At 39.7% G+C, this 21,532-nt stretch overlaps 1 protein-coding gene across 3 annotated transcripts in view; it reads left to right on the top strand.

The window, feature by feature from the left end:
• The window catches only part of IPCEF1 (interaction protein for cytohesin exchange factors 1), a 208,627-nt gene that overhangs the window by 176,739 nt on the left and 10,356 nt on the right, over positions 1 to 21,532 (top strand). For all 3 annotated transcript variants that reach the window (XM_054490561.2, XM_054490559.2, XM_054490560.2), the window contains exon 11: positions 19,511 to 19,704. In XM_054490561.2, coding sequence (XP_054346536.1) covers positions 19,511 to 19,704 — 194 coding nt within the window. The remainder of the gene's footprint in view (positions 1 to 19,510; positions 19,705 to 21,532) is intronic.

The following is a 21,532-nucleotide window of genomic DNA, read 5'->3' as shown; positions in this document are numbered from 1 at the left end:
CATGAGCTGGGCAAAAAGCAAAGGAAAGCCAAAATACACAGCCCTATAGAGCTAATACTGAGGGGAGAGACTGGTAGGGAAACAGTAGGAAACAGCACGTGTGATAGATTCAGTGGTTGTTAAAATCCATGCTTTTTTTTTTACAAGAGGCAGGGCAAGGGGGTTAGAGAGAGACTGGACAGAGGTGGGGTATGGGGTGGGATGTGTGATTTTACATTGGTGGTCCTGCAAAGTCTCTCTGATAAGTTGATATTTGAGCAGAAAACTATGGAGGGGAGAGGGTGAGCCAAATTAATATTTGGGGAAGAGTCTTCCAGGCAAAAAGCACAACAAGTGGAGTCAAACAGTGCTGGAGGTGATTGAAGACTAGCGGCAGGAAGAAGGAGTGTGGAGTGTGGAGTGTGTAGAGTGGAGGGCGTGTGGCCAGGAGCGGAGGTGCAAGAAGTGGGCAGGGATCCCATCATGTAGGGCCATGTAGGCGGTGAGCACTCTGGGTTCCGCTCAAAGTGGGAGGGGAAGTGGCTGCAGGGTTCCCTCTGCAGGGAGGAGCGATGCCATCTCACTGAAGTTTGAAAAGAGCTGCTCTGGGCCGGGCGTGGTGGCTCACGTCTGTAATCCCAGCATTTTGGGAGGCCGAGGCGGGTGGATCACGAGGTCAGGAGATCAAGACCATCCTGGCTAACACGGTGAAACCCCGTCTCTACTAAAAATACAAAAAATTAGCCGGGCGTGGTGGCGGGCGCCTGTGGTCCCAGCTACTCGGGAGGCTGAGGCAGGATAACGGCGCGAACCCGGGAGGTGGAGCTTGCAGTGAGCCGAGATCGCTCCACTGCACTCCAGCCTGGGCGACAGAGCAAGACTCCGTCTCAAAAAAAAAAAAAAAAAAAAGAGAAAGAAAGAAAGAAACTGTTCTGGCTCCGTGCACGGACATGAGGGAGCATCTGCAAAAGCAGGATACCCGGCGAGGTGGCTGCTGCCTGTGTTCAGGTGGAGGTGATGGGATTTGCTAGCAAGAAAACACTAGGTTGAGATGGAAAGCAGTCAGATGCTGTGTATATTTTAAAATGAGACAATGGAATTTGCTGACATGAGGTTTGAAAGAGAAAGACAGAGAGAAGTCAAAGATGATTTCAAGACTTTCAGCCTGAATTACTAAAACAATAGAGTTGTCATATTATGAGATGGAAAAGACCTACCATTTGGAGATACAAATCAAGAATTTGAAGTTGAATTTGAAATGCCTCACAGAAATCCAGGTGGAGAAGTCAAGTCTGTGTGGATATGTGAGTCTGGACTTCAGAAGAGGGCTTGGAGATTTAAAATGGATAATCTTCAGCATTTAGTTGTATTTGAAGAATTGGGGCTAATTGAGATCACCTGGGGAGAGAGAGCACAATGAAGGAAGAAGTCAGGTCTGAGCTCTGGGGTGCCCCAATATTGATAGGCCGCAAAGAACACAAGCAATACTTAACTCCTGTTAAGGAAGAAGGGGAACCAAAAGGGTCGTTATTCTTGTGGCTAAGTCAGGAAAGGTATCAGCCAAATGCTTTAGCTTTTAGCAAAAAGCCAAGATTAAACAAGCTTATCCAACCTGAGGCTCAGGACGGCTTTGAATGTGGCCAACACAAATTCATCAACTTTCTTAAAACATTATGAGAATTTTTTGTGATTTTTTTCTTTTTAGCTTTTGTTTCAGCTATTAGTGTATTTTATGTGTAGCCCAAGACAATTCTTCTTCTTCTTCTAATGTGGCCGAGGGAAGCCAAAAGATTGGACACACCTGGATTAAAAGTTGACTGTTGAGGAATTGAGGTAATCATAATATAGAACTTGATACTAAATATTTATAATAAGTATATGGCATATTTTGTGTTAAAATCAAAGCCAAATCTATAGCAATTTTATGACCATATTTATTTACGTATCATGTATTATATCGGCCGTACAAACTAGACCTTTAACCATGTAAAGTAACACTGAACTGATTTGTAAAGTTTGGGGGCAAGTGGTGGCAGTTATGAACAGTCACAATCTAAACTCTAACTTTTTGCCATTAAAAATTACAAAGTACCTGTTAGAAATATTTTCTAAATATTTGAAAGGTACATTGTGAATATCTTCCTATTTGGAATGAAGTGTGCCTTGGAAGTTTGAACACCTAGGCAGTCATTAAGCTCCATGTCTATAGCTGCTCCCTGGAAATACAGAAGACTCTCCTTCTTGGCAGGACCCATTGGCATGAGACCCCTTGGTAGGCTCTGTTTTCTCAAAATGCTTTCACATACAGCTGAGCATATCATGATAACAGGCTCAGGGGACAATAATATTCAATATGTCTCTTTATCACCAATGGATATATTTTTTAACTTGAAGGACTAGCTAGTCATGCCATATAGCAGGATCAGAAATCTCCAGTCTTTAGGATGACTTTTTTACTTTTTAGGAAAAAGGGCTATATGCAGACAGGCTGGCCCTGGTAGTACTTTACAAATAATTTTGTTTTATTACCAAGAAATATGTTTGTTTCTTGTGACACATTATAACATTATCTGAAAGGGGTAGGCAAGAGTTTATTTTTATCTGTATTTAAATTTTAATTACAAAATTATTATAACATACTTGATAAAATCTCAAACAATCTAGAAAGATACTATACTTGATAAAATATCAAACAATCTAGAAAGATAACAAGAAAAAATAAAGATTTCCTTTACCAGCATTTCCCAATGCTAACATATCTTCATCACTAAAGTTACCATTCATTCATTCAAAAAAAATATATTGTACTTTTATTAATTGGTAATATCTGTTCTAGGCACTATGCCTACAATTTTTGTGTTCTGGATCTTGCATTCTGGTTGTTAACAATTTGGAGTGTATTTTTTCTATGTACCAATGTGCATATATATATGTACACACATATACCATCAGTCTTTTTAAAAAAATGTAAATAGAATTATGTGACAGATATCCATCTGTAGCCTGTTTTTCCACATAAGCCTTCCTTGTTAGTACATGCAGCTCTACCTTGTTATTTTTGATAACTGCATCATTTTCTGTGGTGTGAATATTATACTACTACTAGTATAGTAGTAGTATTTATTCTCCAAAAGATGGAAATGTAGGTGATTTCCAATTTTTTATTATTACAGAGTGTTATAGTAAACATTCTAATATGTATCACCTTATATACCAGTGCTATTACATTTTGAGATAGCTGATACAGCTATTTTTTTTTTAAGAGAAAGTTTTCAGTGTATCTCAACATTTGAAGTGTACTTGTCCTTGGACCAAGCAATTCTTCAAATGTTGAGATACACTGAAAACTTTCTCTTAAATAAAGCAACAACAACAGCTGTACCAGCTTTCAGCTATAAAATGAATAAGCTCAGGGGATCGAATATATACAGCACAGTGACTAGAGCTAGCAATACTACATTGTGTACTTGAAATTTGCTTAAATGTTCTGACCACAAAACAATTTTTTTCTTTTCCTGTTTGTGTTTTTTGTTTTGTTTTGTTTTGTTTTAGTTTTTTGTGTGTTTGTTTTTATTTTTGAGACAGGGTCTCATTTTGTTACCCAGGCTGGAGTGCAGTGGCATGACCTCGGTTCACTGTAACCTCTGCCTCCTGGGTTCAAGTGAGTCTCCCACCTCAGCCTCCCGTGTAGCTAGAGGCATGCCACTACACCTGACTAATTTTTGTATTTTTGGTACAGATGGGGTTTCACCATGTTGGCCAGGCTGGTCTCAAACTCCTGACCTCAAGTGATCTGCCTGCCTCGGCCTCAAAAAGTGCTGGGATTACAGGTGTAAGCCACCGCCCGGCCCAATCTTTCTTTTTATCACTTTGTCACTATGGTAGTTAGAACCTACCTTTATAGAATTCTTTGGTATTCTGTAGAGTGCACCTCTCCTTGGCACTATCATTCAGGTAATCTTGTGAATTTAATTTTCAGGTTTTATTTAGAATATAATTTTTGGATTTTGGTCAAAATTTTCTCAAATGTTTAGATTAATTTGGCAAGAAGTACTATCTTTAAAGCATTAAGTCATCCATGAATATGGTATATCTACCTATTTAGGTCATGTTATGCAAGTACATAGATTGCAGTAGATAATAGTCATAGCGATAAGGGAATGAGAGCGCCATCTTGAAAAGATAATGGCGGCTGGGCACGGTGGCTCATGCCTGTAATCCCAGCACTTTGGGAGGCCGAGGTGGGTGGATCATGAGGTCAGGAGATCGAGACCATCCTGGCTAACACAGTGAAACCCCGTCTCTACTAAAAATACAAAAAAATTAGCTGGGCGTGGTGGCACGCACCTGTAATCCCAGATACTTGGGAAGCTGAGGCAGGAGAATCTTGAACCTGGGAGGCAGAGGTTGCAGTGAGCCAAGATCGCACCACTGCACTCCAGCCTGGGTGACAGAGCGAGACTCCGTCTCAAAAAAAAAAAAAAAAAAGATAAGGGCATTTATCTGTTCCAACCTTCATATTCTGCCTAGTAAAATTGAGATAAGCTAACTTCTTCCTTTCTCTTGCCTCTCTTTTCTTGGCCTGAAGTGTCCCCTAGCCTCATCCCTTTCCTTTTTCTAAAATTTTCATTTTTACCTTTTGTATTCACTTGTCCCCATCATGGATCCACATGGTTGATGGATCCAGAGGGTTATGGGGCCACAGCTGACATATTTATCTACAATGCATTGGATTCGTATCCTAGAATTTAGGTCATTTTCCAGCTTCCCACCCACTGCTACCATTTTGTTCTCATTCAACCGATACCTCATAAACGTATTTTAAAAAGAAAAAAAAAAGACAATCAGATATCTTTTTTGTATGCACACCAACATTTTCTGTTTTCTTAGCATATGAGCAAACATAGTAATTTTATGTCTACTTTAAATATCTTGCCTAATCCTGGGTGCTCATATATTTGGAAGAATAAAATTTAAAAACAAATGAAATATTTGTTTTAAGAATATAAAGCTACTTAATCAGATAGTTGAGCAATGGAGTCAACTTAAGATTATTTCAGAAAATGATTACCTCGAGATTCAATAATAACAACAACAACAAAACAACAATTAAAGATCACCCAGTAGACTAGGTTTGTTCTTTTCAATAAAAGCAATAATGCAGTAGAAGAGTCTTGAGCTGTCTTAACAGAAACTTTGAACACATGAGAGAAGATACGTACATGACTCTGGCAGAGAAGGTAAAACAAATAGAGGAAAATGAGGGAAATCAAAATGAAGCTACTCTTGTCTCAGATTCGTGAGAGCACAAGTAAAAACATTAGCTTTATACCTGGGTGTTCTCTCTCTCTTTCTCTTAATATGTTTAGTTTCTCATGGAATTTCTTTTACCTGCGATCTTTTTTAAAATTTTTAATTTAATTTAATTTAATTTTAAGTTCTGGGATACGTGCGCAGGATGTGCAGGTTTGTTACAAACCTGCCGTCTTTTAAAATCACCTCACCTTTCCCAAGTAGAGTGTTCTCCCAACTTGACATTCTCATCTTCTAAGCACTCATACGTCTGTTTAATACATGGCTGCAGTCTTGTACACATGTATTTATGGTTATTACCTTCTGCTTTTGATTCAACTGGTTCATGATCCCCAAGTGTCCAGTTCAAGTCCCCAAGAAGGTAATCTGATTTTGTGGTTTGCGTCCTAGATTGCTGGCTGGCTTATCAATTTTCTGCTTTCAGGTCTCGTGCCCTGTGGCCCCGTGGAGACAGAAGTACAAAACCTGGGCACCTCAGCAGCAGAGGCTCTGGGTGGGGATTGCTCCCTTTGAAGATGCAGTAGTTCAAGCAGGGATCTGAGGCTTGGTCTGTCCAGTTCAGTCAACTACCATCTCAGTGACTATATATTGCCTAATTTGAAATATATAGTCTTCACTGACTTTCATTCAAAAGAATGCATCAAATATATATATTCATAGCATAGTATAGCTATGTAAATTTATAGCACAGTATTTAAGAAAATGAGCTTTGGAGTCAGAACCTAGGTTAGTCTCTTTGTGAATTTGGTGAAAGAGTTTTAATCTTTCTATGTCTTGATATCCGGTCTTTTATATCAGGATTAATAATACTTTTCTTATAGAAGTGTTAAAAGATAATGAAATAATGTTGGTCTAAGAATTAACACAGTGCATATCACATAGTAAAAACTCAATGTATGATCATTATCTCTACCCAACAGCAACAAAAATAGGAGATTTCTCTCTCAAATTAGACTATGCCAATGTTGTTGGTCAGTAGTGTCCTCACTACTAAAATGAGTTATCCAGATTTTTTTCTTAATTAAATAATTTAAAATATATCATTATGATTTCAAATCTTTTGCTATGTTGTAGAGTTATCAAATTTACTAATTGGAGAAAGCCTATACAATTCTTCTGATCTTTTGGCATCAGGTGCCATATTAAATAACATTTGTAAAGCCTTTTAAGGTTTTGCATACCTTTAGGGTATGCAAAATACCCAAATAACTATATAGTTTTTTCTTCTCGGTGACAAGTGCCTTCCACGGTCTTTTCTTTCTCAGGCACTTAGAACATTGCATATGAACAGGAAATGCTGTTTTCTACCTAAACTTTTCCAAGTGTTGCATGTTGGGGAACTAAAATTATCTTCCCTGGGACATCATTTAGACTTTCCTAATCTGAAACAAATTTCCTTTCAAATTCTGATAGGAAATATGGCATATGAATTCCCCTCCTGTCTTCTGAATCCAGCGTTTAGGTTCTAAGTAGAAAATAAACAGCCACATTCTAGAAAGCACAAGGAAAGACCAAAAATAAGATAGTGGGGGAGGCAAAGTTGAAAATATAGCATTTAAAGAGATAATCTGCATACAGTGTTCTCGACAGCCAAATTCTGGGCCTACTGGGGCATGCCTGTGCTGTCAGAGCAGACAATAGACTGGGGTATGGAAGAGGAGGAGAAGGGAACGGCACATTCATCTGGCACAGTCTTGGAAAGGAGTGAACTTCTAACTGTTGGCTAAAAATGTTGTTTTGTCTCATTTGTTAATGTCACCAAGAAGGCTCTTGTTTCAAATATATATATATGTGTATATATATATATGTGTGTATATATATATGTGTATATATATGTGTGTATATATATATAGTTGTTGTTGTTAAACTAGCTCAGTATGTGTGTATATATATATATATGTATATATATATATATGTCTCCTTTCTTGAGTCTAACTAGATAGATAGCTGACCTAAGTTTGAAGAAAGTTTAGGAGTCTGACCCTTTGAGGCATTCTAAGCTAGTCTAACGAAAGTGAAGGGTCACAGACATTAACCCAAATTCCTACCAACTCAACATATGAGGCACTCACACTTTTAAGCAGGGATTTTGGACATACTCCTTTGAGCAAAGCCAAATTTTCTTTCATTCTTTTGTTTTGGTTTTTTAATTAAGACATAGTACAGAGTGCTGCTTTATGGACAAATCTCAGTGTGCTAGTTGTAACTCTAGTCGCTTTCTCTTCCGATGACTTGAGGCTAGCGTTGCATGAAAAATTGCTAACAGGCTGGCCTTGCTACTCAAAGTATGGTTCATGGACCAGCAATTCCAGCATCACTTAGGAGCTTGTTAAAAATTTGCAATCTCGGCACCATCCCAGATGAACTCAAATGGAATCTACATTTCAACAAGATTCCTAGGTGACTGCCTGTTAAAGTTTGAGAGGAGTGGTCTAGAAGGGTATGATTCTGCACGGTGTGAAAGTGAACTTTTATTCTTAACTCCATCACTAATTTGCATTTTGAAAAGATCACTTACTGTTTTTCCAGAGTCTTTATTTTTCTCATCCATAAAATAAAAATAGTTTTCATCTTCCTTGACAAAACACTTGTGAGGTGAGATAAGACAGACTTTAAAGTGCCTTCTGTGGCAGAATCAAAGTCCTGCTGTTTTATGTAGGAAGACTAAAATATGCTCTAGAAAGGAAGGATAAAAATTGCATTGGAAACACTTGACTGTCAGACAAAATTCATTTATTTTGCTTCAGAAGATAAGGGGGGCGGAAATAATTAATTTGGCTCCCATCTCCCATGGGAGAGAGACAAGCGGTCTTCTCTGCCAATCTTTTTTCCTCGCTCTTTATGATCTTGTAAGATAAGAGAAATAATATAGTGTTTTCTACTATGAAATTCTAATTTAGAAAAATATATAAAAAGCAAAAGGGAAATTTTTAAAATACTGCTTTACTGAAAAGCCTCTTGGAGGTACAAGGGTAGCCAGAAAGGTTTGACAAGCCTGCTGTAGTCTTAGTATAGCAATTGAGAAGGATTCTCACATTTGCTTTGGGGTCAGGTACAAGCTGTGTTTTCTTTTGCACTTGTACCTTTTGGGTCTATTTTTGTCCTGCGATCCTACTTATCACCTGCTTCCAATGGATGTTCATTTTATGGCCCTGTGAAGACCTAAGCATCAGCCATTAGCAACAATAAAAACAATATAATATCCCCGACTGGGTCGTGGACCTGGGGCACAGTGCATGCCCTGAGTGTTTAGTGATATGTTGTAGACCTCTTAGATTATGACACACAAAACAGCCAATAAGGGTATTTTCTTGATTCCTAACACCAGCATTTATTATTTTACTGTTTTATGCTTGTGGATGATTCTGGAATCAGGTTATTGGAGGTCAGACACACAGTCTTTCAGTTCCAGGCTTTCTCTGAGGAGAGAGGGATGGCTGAGAGGCAGGAAGCTGAGTGATAATTTGCCTTTCATTTTTTCCTCATTTTCTGAACAGCTTTAATCCTATGTGAACATACATACTTCTTGCCATTATCTCATTTTTGGATGAATTTAAATTGAAGATGTTGGTTTTTTTGGGCATAATATATGAAATTTTAGATGAATTCTGTTTTCATGTCTGGTTACCCCAACAGGTTCACTTTATCTGTTTGTTAATTTTAAAGTTTAGTTATTTATTGGAAGATCAAGTCGTATTTACATATACACAGTTGCCCAACCCAAAGTTTAAGTTAGAAAAAGAAATAGAAGAGGGGGAGGAAGATACCCTTTGATATTTTTAACATAAAGATCATATATCTTCATGTAAATACATTAAATAATAAAGCTATCGAAAAGGAAGTTCCATTTATTTTTCATGTAGGGAATATATTATATGCCATGTTATCCTAAGATTCTAAAGTTATTTTTATCTTTACTGATTTAATATCTATTGAATCAGATATGTGATTTTAATATAATTTTTTTATTATTATACTTTAAGTTCTAGGATACTTGTGCACAACGTGCAGGTTTGTTACATAGGTATACATGTGCCATGGTGATTTGCTACAGCCATCAACTCATCATTTACATTAGATATTTCTCCTAACGCTATTCCTCCCCCAGCCCCCCACCCACCAACAGGCCCTGGTCTGTGATGTTCCCCTCCCTGTGTCCATGTGTCCTCATTGTTCAACTCCCACTTATGAGTGAGAACATGCAGTGTTTGGTTTTCTGTCCTTGTGATATTTTGCTGAGAATGATGGTTTCCAGCTTCATCCATGTCCCTATAAAGGACACTAACTCAACCTTTTTTATGGCTGCATAGTATTCCATGTTGTATATGTGCCACATTGTCTTTATCCAGTCTATTATTAATGGACATTTGGGTTGGTTACAAGTCTTTGCTATTGTGAATAGTGCCACAATAAACATATGTGTGCATGTGTCTTTATAGTAGCATGATTTATAATCCTTTGGGTATATACCCAGTAATGGGATTGCTGGCTCAAATGGTATTTCTAGTTCTAGATCCTCGAGGAATCGCTACACTGTCTTCCACAATGGTTGAACTAATTTACACCCCCACCAACAGTGTAAAAGCGTTCCTATTTCTTCACATCCTCTCCAGCATCTGTTGTTTCCTGACTTTTTAATGATCACCATTCTAACTGGCGTGAGATGGTATCTCGTTGTGGTTTTGATTTGCATTTCTCTGATGACCAGTGATGATCAGCATTTTTTCGTATGTCTGTTGGCTGCATAAATGTCTTCCTTTGAGAAATGTCTGTTCATATCCTTTGCCCACTTTTTGATGGGATTGTTTGTTTTTTTCTTGTAAATTTATTTAAGTTCTGTGTAGATTCTGGATATTAGCCCTTTGTCAGATGGATAGATTGCAAAGATTTTCTCCCATTCTGTAGGTTGCCTGTTCACTTTGATGATAGTTTCTTTTGCTGTGCAGAAGCTTCTTAGTTTAATTAGATCCCATTTATCAATTTTGCCTTTTGTTGCCATTGCTTTTGGTGTTTTAGTCATGAAGTCTTTGCCCATGCCTATGTCCTGAATGGTGTTGCCTAGGTTTTCTTCTAGGGTTTTTATGGTTTTAGGTCTTACGTTTAAGTCTTTAATCCATCTTGAGTTAATTTTTGTATAAGGTGTAAGGCAGGGATCCAGTTTCAGCTTTGTGCATATGGCTAGCCAGTTTTCCCAGCACCATTTATTAAATAGGGAATCCTTTCTCCATTGCTTGTTTTTGTCAGGTTTGTCAAAGATCAGGTGGTTGTAGATGTGTGATGTTATTTCTGAGGCCTCTGTTCTGTTCCATTGGTCTATATCTCTGTTTTGGTACCAGTGCCATGCTGTTTTGGTTACTGTGGCCTTGTGGTATAGTTTGAAGTCAGGTAGCGTGATGCCTCCAGCTTTGTTCTTTTTGCTTAGGATTGTCTTGGTTCCATATGAAATTTAAAGTAGTTTTTTCCAATTCTGTGAAGAGTCAGTGGGAGCTTGATGGGGATAGCATTGAATCTACAAATTACCTTAGGCACTATGGCCATTTTCACGATATTGATTCTTCCTATCCATGAGCATGGAATGTTCTTCTATTTGTTTGTGTCCTCTTTTATTTCGTTGAGCAGTGGTTTGCAGTTCTTCTTGAGGAGGTCCTTCATATCCCTTGTAAATTGGATTCCTAGGTATTTTATTCTCTTTATAGTAATTATGAATGGGAGTTCACTCATGATTTGGCTCTCTGTTTGTCTGTTGTTGGTGTATTGGAATGCTTGTGATTTTTGCACATTGATTTTGTATCCTGAGACTTTGCTGAAGTTGCTTATCAGCTTAAGGAGATTTTGGGCTGAGATGATGGGGTTTTCTAAATATACAATCATATGATCCGCAAACAAAGACAATTTGACCTCTTCTTTTCCTAATTGAATACACTTTATTTCTTTCTCTTGCCTGATTGCTTTGGCCAGAACTTCCATTACTATGTTGAATGGGAGTGGTGAGAGAGGGCATCCTTGTCTTGTGCCAGTTTTCAAAGGGAATGCTTCCAGTTTTTGCCCATTCGGTATGATATTGGCTGTGGGTTTGTCATAAATAGCTCTTATTATTTTGAGATACATTCCATCAATACCTAGTTTATTGAGAGTTTTTAGCATGAAAGGCTGTTGATTTTTGTTGAAGGCCTTTTCTGCATCAATTGAGATAATCATGTGGTTTTTATCATTGGTTCTGTTTATGTAATAGATTATGTCTATTGATTTGCGTACATTGAAGCAGCCTTGCATCCCAGGGATGAAGCCGACTTGATTGTGGTGGATAAGCTTTTTGATATGCTGCTGGATTTGGTTTGCCAGTATTTTATTGAGGATTTTCGCATCAATGTTCATCAGGGATATTGGCCTAAAATTCTCTTTTTTTGTTGTGTCTCTGCCAGGCTTTGGTATCAGGATGATGCTGGCCTCATAAAATGAGTTTGGGAGGATTCCCTCTTTTTCTATTGATTGGAATAGTTTCAGAAGGAATGGTACCAGCTCTTCTTTGTACCTCTGGTAGAATTCGGCTGCAAATCCATCTGGTCCTGGACTTTTTTTGGTTGGTAGGCTATTAATTATTGCCTCAATTTCAGAAGCTATTATTAGTCTATTCAGAGATTCAACTTCTTCCTGGTTTAGTTTTGGGAGGTTGTATGTGTCCAGGAATTTCTCAGTTTCTTCTAGGTTTTCTAGTTTATTTGTGTAGAGGTGTTTATAGTATTCTCTGATGGTAGTTTGTATTTCTGTGGGATCGGTGGTGATATCCCCTTTATCATTTTTTATTGTGTCTATTTGATTCTTCTTTCTTTTCTTCTTTATTAGTGTTGCTACCATTCTATCTATTTTGTTGATCTTTTCAAAAAAAAAAAACAGCTCCTGGATTCACTGATTTTTTTAAAGGGTTTTTTGTGTCTCTACCTCCTTCAGTTCTGCTCTGATCTTAGTTATTTCTTGCCTTCTGCTAGCTTTTGAATTTGTTTGCCCTTACTTCTCTGGTTCTTTTAATTGTGATGTTAGGGTGTCAATTTTAGATCTTCCCTGCTTTCTCTTGTGGGCATTTAGTGCTGTAAATTTCCCTCTAAGCACTGCTTTAAATGTGTCCCAGAGCTTCTGGTACGTTGTGTCTTTGTTCTAATTGGTTTCAAAGAACATCTTTATTTCTGCCTTCGTTTCGTTATTTACCCAGTAGTCATTCAGGAGCAGGTTGTTTAGTTTCCATGTAGTTGTGCAGTTTGGAGTGAGTTTCTTAATCCTGAATTGTAATTTGATTGCACTGTGGTCTGAGAGACAGTTTGTTGTGATTTCTATTCTTTTACATTTGCTGAGGAGTGTTTTACTTCCAATTATTTGGTCAACTTTAGAATAAGTGTGATGTGGTGCTGAGAAAAATCTATATTCTATTGATTTCGGGTGGAGAGTTCTGTAGATGTCTGTTAGGTCTGCTTGGTTCAGAACTGAGTTCAAGTCCTGGATATCCTTGTTAATTTTCTGTCTTGTTGATCTGTCTAATATTGACAGTGGGGTGTTAAAGTCTCCCATTATTATTGTGTGAGAGTCTAAGTCTCTTTGTAGGTCTCTAAGGACTTGCTTTATGAATCTGGGTGCTCCTGTATTGGGTGCATATATATTTAGGATAGTTAGCTCTTCTTGTTGAATTGAGCCCTTTACCATTATGTAATGCCCTTCTTTGTCTCTTTTGATCTTTGTTGGTTTAAAGTCTGTTTTATCAGAGACCAGGATTGCAACCCCTGCTTTTTTTTTTGCTTTCCATTTGCTTGATAGATCTTCCTCCTTCCCTTTATTTTGAGCCTGTGTGTGTCTCTGCACGTGAGATGGGTCTCCTGAATATAGCACACTGATGGGTCTTGACTCTTTATCCAATTTGCCAGTCTGTGTCTTTTAATTGGGACATTTAGCCCATTTACATTTAAGGTTAATATTGTTATGTGTGAATTTGATCTTGTCATTATGATGCTAGCTAGTTTTTTCACCCATTAATTGATGCAGTTTCTTCCTAGCATTGATGGTCTTTACAATTTGGCATGTTTTTGCAGTGGCTGGTACCAGTTGTGTCTTTCCATGTTTAGTGCTTCCTTCAGGAGCTCTTGTAAGGCAGGCCTGGTGGTGACAAAATCTCCCAGCGTTTGCTTGTCTGTAAAGGACTTTATTTCTCCTTCACTTATAAAGCTTACTTTGGCTGGATATGAAATTCTGGGTTGGAAATTCTTTCCTTTAAGAATGTTGAATATTGGCCCCCACTCTCTTCTGGTTTGTAGGGTTTCTGTCGAGAGATCCACTGTTAGTCTGATGGGCTTCCCTTTGTAGGTAACCCAACCTTTCTCTCTGGCTGCCCTTAACATTTTTTCCTCATTTCAACCTTGATGAATCTCACAGTTATGTGTCTTGGGGTTGCTCTTCTCAAGGAGTATCTTTGTGGCGTTCTCTGTATTTCTTGAATTTGAATGTTGACCTGCCTTGCTAGGTTGGGGAAGTTCTCCTAGATAATATCCTGAAGAGTGTTTTCCAATTTGGTCCCATTCTCCCTGTAACTTTCAGATACACCAATCAAATGTAGATTTGGTCTCTTCACATAGTCCCATATTTCTTGGAGGCTTTGTTTGTTTCTTTTCATTCTTTTTTCTCTAATCTTGTCTTCTCACTTTATTTCATTAATTTGATCTTCAATCACTGATCCCCTTTCTTCCACTTGATCGAATCGTCTGTTGAAGTGTGTGTATGCTTCACGAAGTTCTCGTACTGTGGTTTTCAGCACCATCAGGTCATTTAAACTCTTCTCTACACTGGCTATTCTAGTTAGTCATTCATCTAATCTTTTTCTCAAGGTTTTTAGTTTCCTTGCGATGGGTTAGAACATGCTTCTTTAGCTCAGAGAAGTTTGTTATTACCCACCTTCTGAAGCCTACTTCTGTCAACTCATCAAACTGATTCTCCATCCAGCTTTGTTCCCTTCCTGGTGAGGAGTTGTGTTCCTTTGGAGGAGAAGAGGTGTTCTGGTTTTTGGAATTTTCAGCCTTTCCACTCTGGTTTCTCCCCATCTTTGAGGTTTTATCTACCTTTGGTCTTTGATGTTGGTGACCTACGGATGGGGTTTTGGTGTGGATGTCCTTTTTGTTGCTGTTGATGCTATTTCTTTCTGTTTGTTAGTTTTCCTTGTGACAGACAGGCCCCTCAGCTGCAGGTCTGTTGGAGTTTGCTGCAGGTGCACTCCAGACCCTGTTTGCCTGGGTATCACCAGCGGAGGCTGCAGAACAGCAAGTATTGCTGCCTGATCCTTCCTCTGGAAGCTTTGCCCCAGAGGGGCACCCACTTATATGAGGTGTCTGTCAGCCCCTACTGGGAGGTGAGGCTCCAGTCAGGCTACATGAGGGTCAGGGACCCACTTGAGGAAGTGGTCTGTCCGTTATCAGAGGTCGAATGCCGTGCTGGGAGAACCGCTGCTCTCTTCAGAGCTGTCAGGCAAGGACATTTAAGTCTGCAGAAGTTGTCTGCTGCCTTTTGTTCAGATATGCCCTGCCCCCAGAGGTGGAATCTAGAGAGGCAGCCGGGCTTGCTGAGCTGCAGTGGGCTCTGACCAGTTCCAGCTTCCCTGCTGCTTTGTTTACACTGTGAGCATAGAACCACTTACTCAAGCCTCAGCAATGGTGGACGCCCCTCCCCCTGCCAAGCTCCAGCATCCCAGGATGATCTCAGACTGCTGTGTTAGCAGCAAGCAAGGCTCCATGGGTGTGGGACCCACCGAGCCAGGCATGGGAGGGAATCTCCTGGTCTGCTGGTTGCGAAGACCATGGGAAAAGTGCAGTATTTGGGTAGAAGTGTATCGTTCCTCCAGGTACAGTTACTCATGGCTTCCCTTGGCTAGGAAAGGGAAATCCCCCAACCCCTTGTGCTTCCCAGGTGAGGTGACACCCCGCCCTGCTTCAGCTTGCCCTCCATGGGCTGCGCCCACTGTCCAACCAGTCCCAATGAGATGAACCAGGTACTTCAGTTGGAAATGCAGAAATCGCCTGTCTTCTGCATTGATTTCACTGGGAGTTGTAGACTGGAGCTGTTCCTATTCGGCCATCTTGGAAGCAATGATAATTGTTACTGTGACATAATTACAAACGAAATGTTTTAGTCAAAAATATTTTGTTCTTTTAGTGGCTCAATTGGTGAGTTGTTTTCTATCACAATCTTTAGTAGCACAATGTAGCTACTTGGTGAACACAGAGAAATGTAAAGAAACCATTCTATTTATCTTTGTCATACTCTTGTTCCGTTTGCTTGTTGATGTTTGTTAAACATATATTCCTTAATTCAAAAATACTGTGGTATTGAAAGCTATGTGTTTATGCTTTAATCTAAGTAGAATTCTACCTTGTTAGCTGTATTTAAAAAAAAAAGTAAAAGGACATGTAAAATTACTGTGTCTTAAAACTCAAAACTCCAAGTCTTCAATCCTAATGCCCCCCTTCAGGAGTCAGATTTCTTTCCACTTAACTTCTTTAAGACTTTCAAGTGTCTCCAGCTTGACCCCAGGACTGTGGCCATGCTTAGTATTTCTGCTATGTAGCATCAGCTCTCATGAAAATCTCATAAATGACTACTTTTTTATAGTTTTATTGAGATATATTTCACATACCATAACATTCACACATGAAAGTGTACAGTTCATTGGTTTTTAGTATATTTGGAGTTGTGCAACTGTCATCACAATCTAATTTTGGAACATTTCAGCATCACAAAAAGAAATCCCTATCACATTAGCTGCTATTCTCCATTCCTGCTTGTCCCCTTCCAGACCCCAGGCAATTATTATTCTAGTTTCTGTCTCTGTGGGTTTGTCTAATCTGGACATTTCATATAAATGGAATAATGCAATATGTGGTTGTTTGTGACTGGCTTCTTTTACTTAGCAAAATGTTTTCAAGGTTCACCCATGTTGAAGTATTGTGGACAACTGAGTACTTTATTTATTTTAATTATTGAATACTATTCTGTCACATGCAAATGCCACGTTTTGTTTATCCTTTCATCAGCTGGTGAACATTTAGGCTCTTCCCACATTTAGTCTGTTATGAATAATGCTGCTGTGAACATTCATGTACAATTTTTGTGTGAATGTATGTTTTCAATTCTCTTGGGTATTTATGTAAGAGTGTAATTGATGGGGCACATGCTAAACTCCATGTTTAGCATTTTTGAGAAATGGACAAACTATTTTCTAAAGTGGCAACTCAATTAGCTGAGCATGGTGGCATGCACCTGTAGTCCCAGCTACTTGAGAAGCTGAGGCAGGAGAATCTAGTGAGTCCAGGAGTTCAAGGCTGCAATGAGCTATGATCATGCCACTGCACTTCAGCCCAGGTGACAGACCAAGACCCTGTCTTTAAAAAATAAACAGTAAAATAAAAGTAGCAGCTCTGTGTTACATTCCCACTAACAATGTATGAGGATTCCAATTTATCCACATCCTCACCCACACTTACTACTGTCTGTCTTTTTAATTGTAGCCACCCTGGGTGTGAAGGGACATCTCATGGTGGTTTTGGCTTGCATTTCCCTCATGACTGATGATATTGAGCATCTTTTCATGTGCTTATTGACAAAATCCCACTTTTGATGTCTGCACACAGCCTGAGCCAAAAGTTTAATGGTCTTCAGATGTAGTTTTGAGTATTTTCTTTCCTTTTGTGAGACAGTTTGGTAGAGAAAAAGGAGGTTGTGCTGATGAACACTTTAAGTCAGCTATGAAGTGAGTGCATCACCTTTGCTTTCTGTTTTATGAAAGAGTATTGGTGACTTTCTGGATGGATGGGGGGGAAACTAATTCTTGCATGAAGATTTCTAATCGTAGAGGAGTAAACTCTAAGGCATGTGAAGTTTGCTTGGTTTTGATGCTCCTAGGTTACCATTATATGCTTTTCTCCACCCTGTGGAGAGGCTGTTTTTCTAGTTCCTCTAATGCCATACTTTCTATAGAGTCCTCTTTCAAGCTGGTTCTTTGGACAGGAAGTGAAACATATAAACATTAAGGAGTATGTGGTGGAAAAAGAAATCTCATTGTATTTCTTTCCCAAGCTTTCTTCCAAGGAATAAAGGAATAATAGACTAACGTTCTTAGTGAGAAATTAAAGCAACATCAAAGGATGAAGATTTTCTTTGAGTAACCTCTGTATCATTTGAGGCCCATCCAGGTGCATATGATTGAAAACCAAAGCCAGGGTAGCTTAACATGGGTAACATATTAGCTCCCATAGGCCGAGAGGGCTCCAATGGTATCATCAAGATCTGTATCTCAGAATGGGTTGGCCTCCATATCATTATTCTTGGGATACTTCCTGGAAACTTCCAGCTCACACTATCACAACATTCAGCTTAAGAAAAAAGAGAGATTACTTATCTGATACTCTAAAATCTTGGAACTGAGTCTCCTTGGCCCCAAATGGCCTGACCAGAGACACATGTTTATCTCTGAATCAGTGACTGTGGCCAGAATGGTGGAACTGCCATTGGCCTCATCTAGTCCACATGGTCCCCAGTAGATCCTGTGGTGGAGTGGCTTCACTGCAATCATGTGGGCCGAGGCTGGCAAAGTGTGGTTAGGAAGGGAGATGGAGTCTGTGTGGCAAGATGAGGAATGATCACTTTCTACTCAAAACCACAGACCACAGACAGGTTTCTTCTCTCCAAGGGTAGTTCTGGGAAGGACATTAAGCAATCATCTAGGGCAGTAGTTCCCAAACTTTAGCATGTGTATAATTTGCTAGGGCTTATTTGTCCCACACTGTATTTTAGAAGCAGATATTTGTCGTCTTGCATGGGTTTAAAGATGGAGATGAATTTTGCCTCAGGATGAATCACTCCCCCACTGAGTTTCACCAATACCTGGTTTAGATGATATTTTTTTCTTTCTTTCTTTCTTTCTTTTTTTTTTTTTTCGTGATGGAGTCTCACTCTGTAGCCCAAGCTGGAGTGCAATGGTGTGATCTCAGCTCACTGCAACCTCCACCTCCCAGGTTCAAGTGATTCTCGTGTCTCAGTCTCCCGAGTAGCTGGGATGACAGGCACGCACCACCACGCTCAGCTAATTTTTTGTATTTTAGTAGACAACAGGTTTTACCGTGTTGTCAAGTGTGGTCTCGAACTCCTGAGCTCAGGCGATCTGCCTGCTTTGGCCTCCCAAAGTGTTGGGATTACAGGCGTGAGCCACCGCACCCAGCTTGGATGATATTTGGGTGAGCTTTTGGTCTTAAGAGTTGATGGTGGAATGGGTTAAGACTTTTGGAGTTGTTGGGATGAGGTGAATGTATTGCATGTGAGAAACACATGAATTTAGGAGGCCGGAGGGTAGACTATGTATGGGTTGAATTGTGTCCCCCTAAAATTCATATGTTGGGCTGGGCATGGTGGCTCACACCTGTAATCCCAGCACTTTGGGAGGCCAAGGTGGGCGGATCACCCGAGGTCAGGAGTTCAAGACCAGCCTGGGCAACATGGTGAAACCCCGTCTCTACTAAAAATATAAAAAATGAGCCGGGCATGGTGGCAGGTGCCTGTAATCCCAGCTACTTGGGAGGCTGAGACAGGAGAATCACTTGAACCTGGGAGGCGGAGGTTTCAGTGAGCCAAGATTGTGCCATTTCACTTTAGCCTGGGTAACAGCAGTAAAACTCCGTCTCAAAAAAAAAAAAATAACAAAATTAATTAATTAATTAATAAAATTTGTATGTTGACGTCCTAACCCCTACTACCTCAGAATGTGACCTTATTGGGAAATGGGGTTGTTGCAGATTTAACTAGTCAAGATGAGGGCAATAGGGCATGTTTCTAATCCGACATGACTGATACCCTCATAAATACGGGAAGTTTGGACACAGGGACATGCATGCAGGGAACACCCCAGGTGAATATTGGAGTTAATACTGCCACAAACCAAAGAACCACTTGAAGCCAGGAGAGAGGCCTGGAAGAACTCCTTCCCTGGTGCCTTCACAGGGAACGTGGCTCTGCAGTAATGAAGTATCGCAAACTGGGTGGCTTAGACAGCAAACATTTATTGTCTTTCAGTTACGGAGAGAAGTCTGAGATGAGGGTGCCAGTAGGGCCATGCCTTAGGACCACCGTACTGAATGTTCTCTCCTTGATTTTTCACTGGGTTTATTGTTACTGCTTTCTTTTTTTTTTTCTCAAATAGAAGAGACAAAAGTGTCGGAAGATGATGAAATGGAGAAGCTGTACAAATCATTAGAGCAAGCTAGTCTATCTCCTCTTGGGGACCGACGACCTTCGACTAAAAAGGAGTTGAGAAAATCCTTTGTTAAGCGGTGTAAAAATCCATCTATAAACGAGAAACTCCACAAAATCCGAACACTGAATAGCACATTAAAGGTAACAAAATTTCAAATTGTGGATGAACTCTATGGATGTGGGGCAAGGAACGGCTGGTTCTGCAGAGAGATTCTTGCTAATCACGGCGTGTTTGTGTGGGTGCAGGGAAGGGCTGTAAAAGTAAATACAATCTTTATAGGGCAAGATGACCTTGATGTTCTTAAAGCACTAGGACATTCACACAGTAGCACCCAAGGCAGTATTTCACAATAGGCCTTGATTTTTGCATTCACTCTGATATAAAATTTCAAATTTTAAGCTCCTGGACAGCAAGGACCATGCATGATTTGTTTTTTAACCCTTATACCTAGCACAGTACCTGGTTCAATAAATGATGAGAGACAGAGATCATCACCTGGTGAGAATAAACACTCGTATAAATAAGATCTCGAATTTTCGTCTGATTCATACAAGGGTACCATTCTTCGGGATTGCATCCAGAAAGAAACGTCTTGATGTCAGCTGCAGCAAAGTTGTAGTGATTGTCAGCTGTGGGCACTGCAGCCAAGGAGCACCGTGAGAGCCCGACAGTGGGAAGTACACACTCTGTGGTAATAGACCAGCAGATGTTTTCACAATGGGAATAAGGGACAGTGTACAGGAAGTACTGAAGCTATTTTCAGGGCCTCCCTGAGCTGAAATGGTTCTTCATAACAAAAGTGTCCTGCTTTCATATTTAGATTATAGCATGAACAGGTGGAGGTCAGGATACTTTGTGAAATAGTCCTGATTTAGCAGACGATTTATCTGAAAAGCTTTGATAGATTCTGTAAGTGAATTTTGTTTTGTCTATGGCCTTTGGCATTAAGAACTTGAGTCATTTTCCAGGAAGAAATGTCAGCAATTGAAAGAACAAGGCTACAAAGGCAGGCTGAGTGGCTCTTAGTCAGGCGTCCCTGTTAGTCAGTAGAACATCTGAACACCCTAAAAGGCTGCAAAAATGAGGCCGGAATGGAAAAAGAAAAGTGAATTTTAATTATACGAAGATAATACAAATGCAGAGAAATTCACTCTTATTTAATAGTAAAATTTTTATCGATAATAAAAGATATCACTGGCTGCCATTTCACAGTATGTACAAAGCTGCTGAATATATTTGATTATTCAATGTAATATGTCATAGCGTGTTGGGATTTTACTGTCTTCTTTGTCTGTGATAGCTGATATGAGTGAGTAAAGTTTTCATTGAGCAAGTATTTCCTGACTCTTACTATGTACCAGCCACTATTCTAGGTGACTGGGACCATTGAATGGACTCTACTGGGTGTAGAAACAGAGGACAACAAATACATGATTAAAATGAAGTGCAAAAATACTCTGGTTGAGATGTGCTCAGGGCGCTTTGGTGGTCTGAGGGGGAAAGTGGCTTACTGGGGGCATTAGGAACACTGTCGCGAAATCCGTGAGTCAGGAAGAAATGAATACCAAGGGAAGGACGTTCAAGGAAGTGGAATGTCTGTCAACGGATAATAAGCTGTAGTTCCACGTTGGGAGAAGCAGGAAGTAGAGGCCGTGGAGAGCATGTGCGGTTTGAGTCATTAGCAGAAGGAGAAAAGCTGTGGCCTCAGGCCTTCCATAAAGCAGCAGACTCAGGATTCTAGATCTTTATGGCACCATGCCCTCACCTGGCCACTGGGGGGGCCAACTTTGTGAAAAAAATTAGTGTTACCGTTCCCTATGGGTCTCTGTGACCTCGTGCTCTCCATGCATTATAACCATGTCATTGGTGAATTCAGCAGCTTTTGCTTTTCTGTCAGTGTATCGGTTATCCAGTGCTAGGTAACAAACTATCTCAAAGCTTAGCAACTTCAAACAATAGGCATTTATT

This window comes from Pongo pygmaeus, chromosome 5 (assembly GCF_028885625.2).
Source record: "Pongo pygmaeus isolate AG05252 chromosome 5, NHGRI_mPonPyg2-v2.0_pri, whole genome shotgun sequence".
In the NCBI taxonomy this organism is placed as follows: domain Eukaryota; kingdom Metazoa; phylum Chordata; class Mammalia; order Primates; family Hominidae; genus Pongo; species Pongo pygmaeus.
The sequence above is the reverse complement of the archived record's forward strand: the minus strand, read 5'-3'. Positions and strand labels throughout refer to the sequence as shown.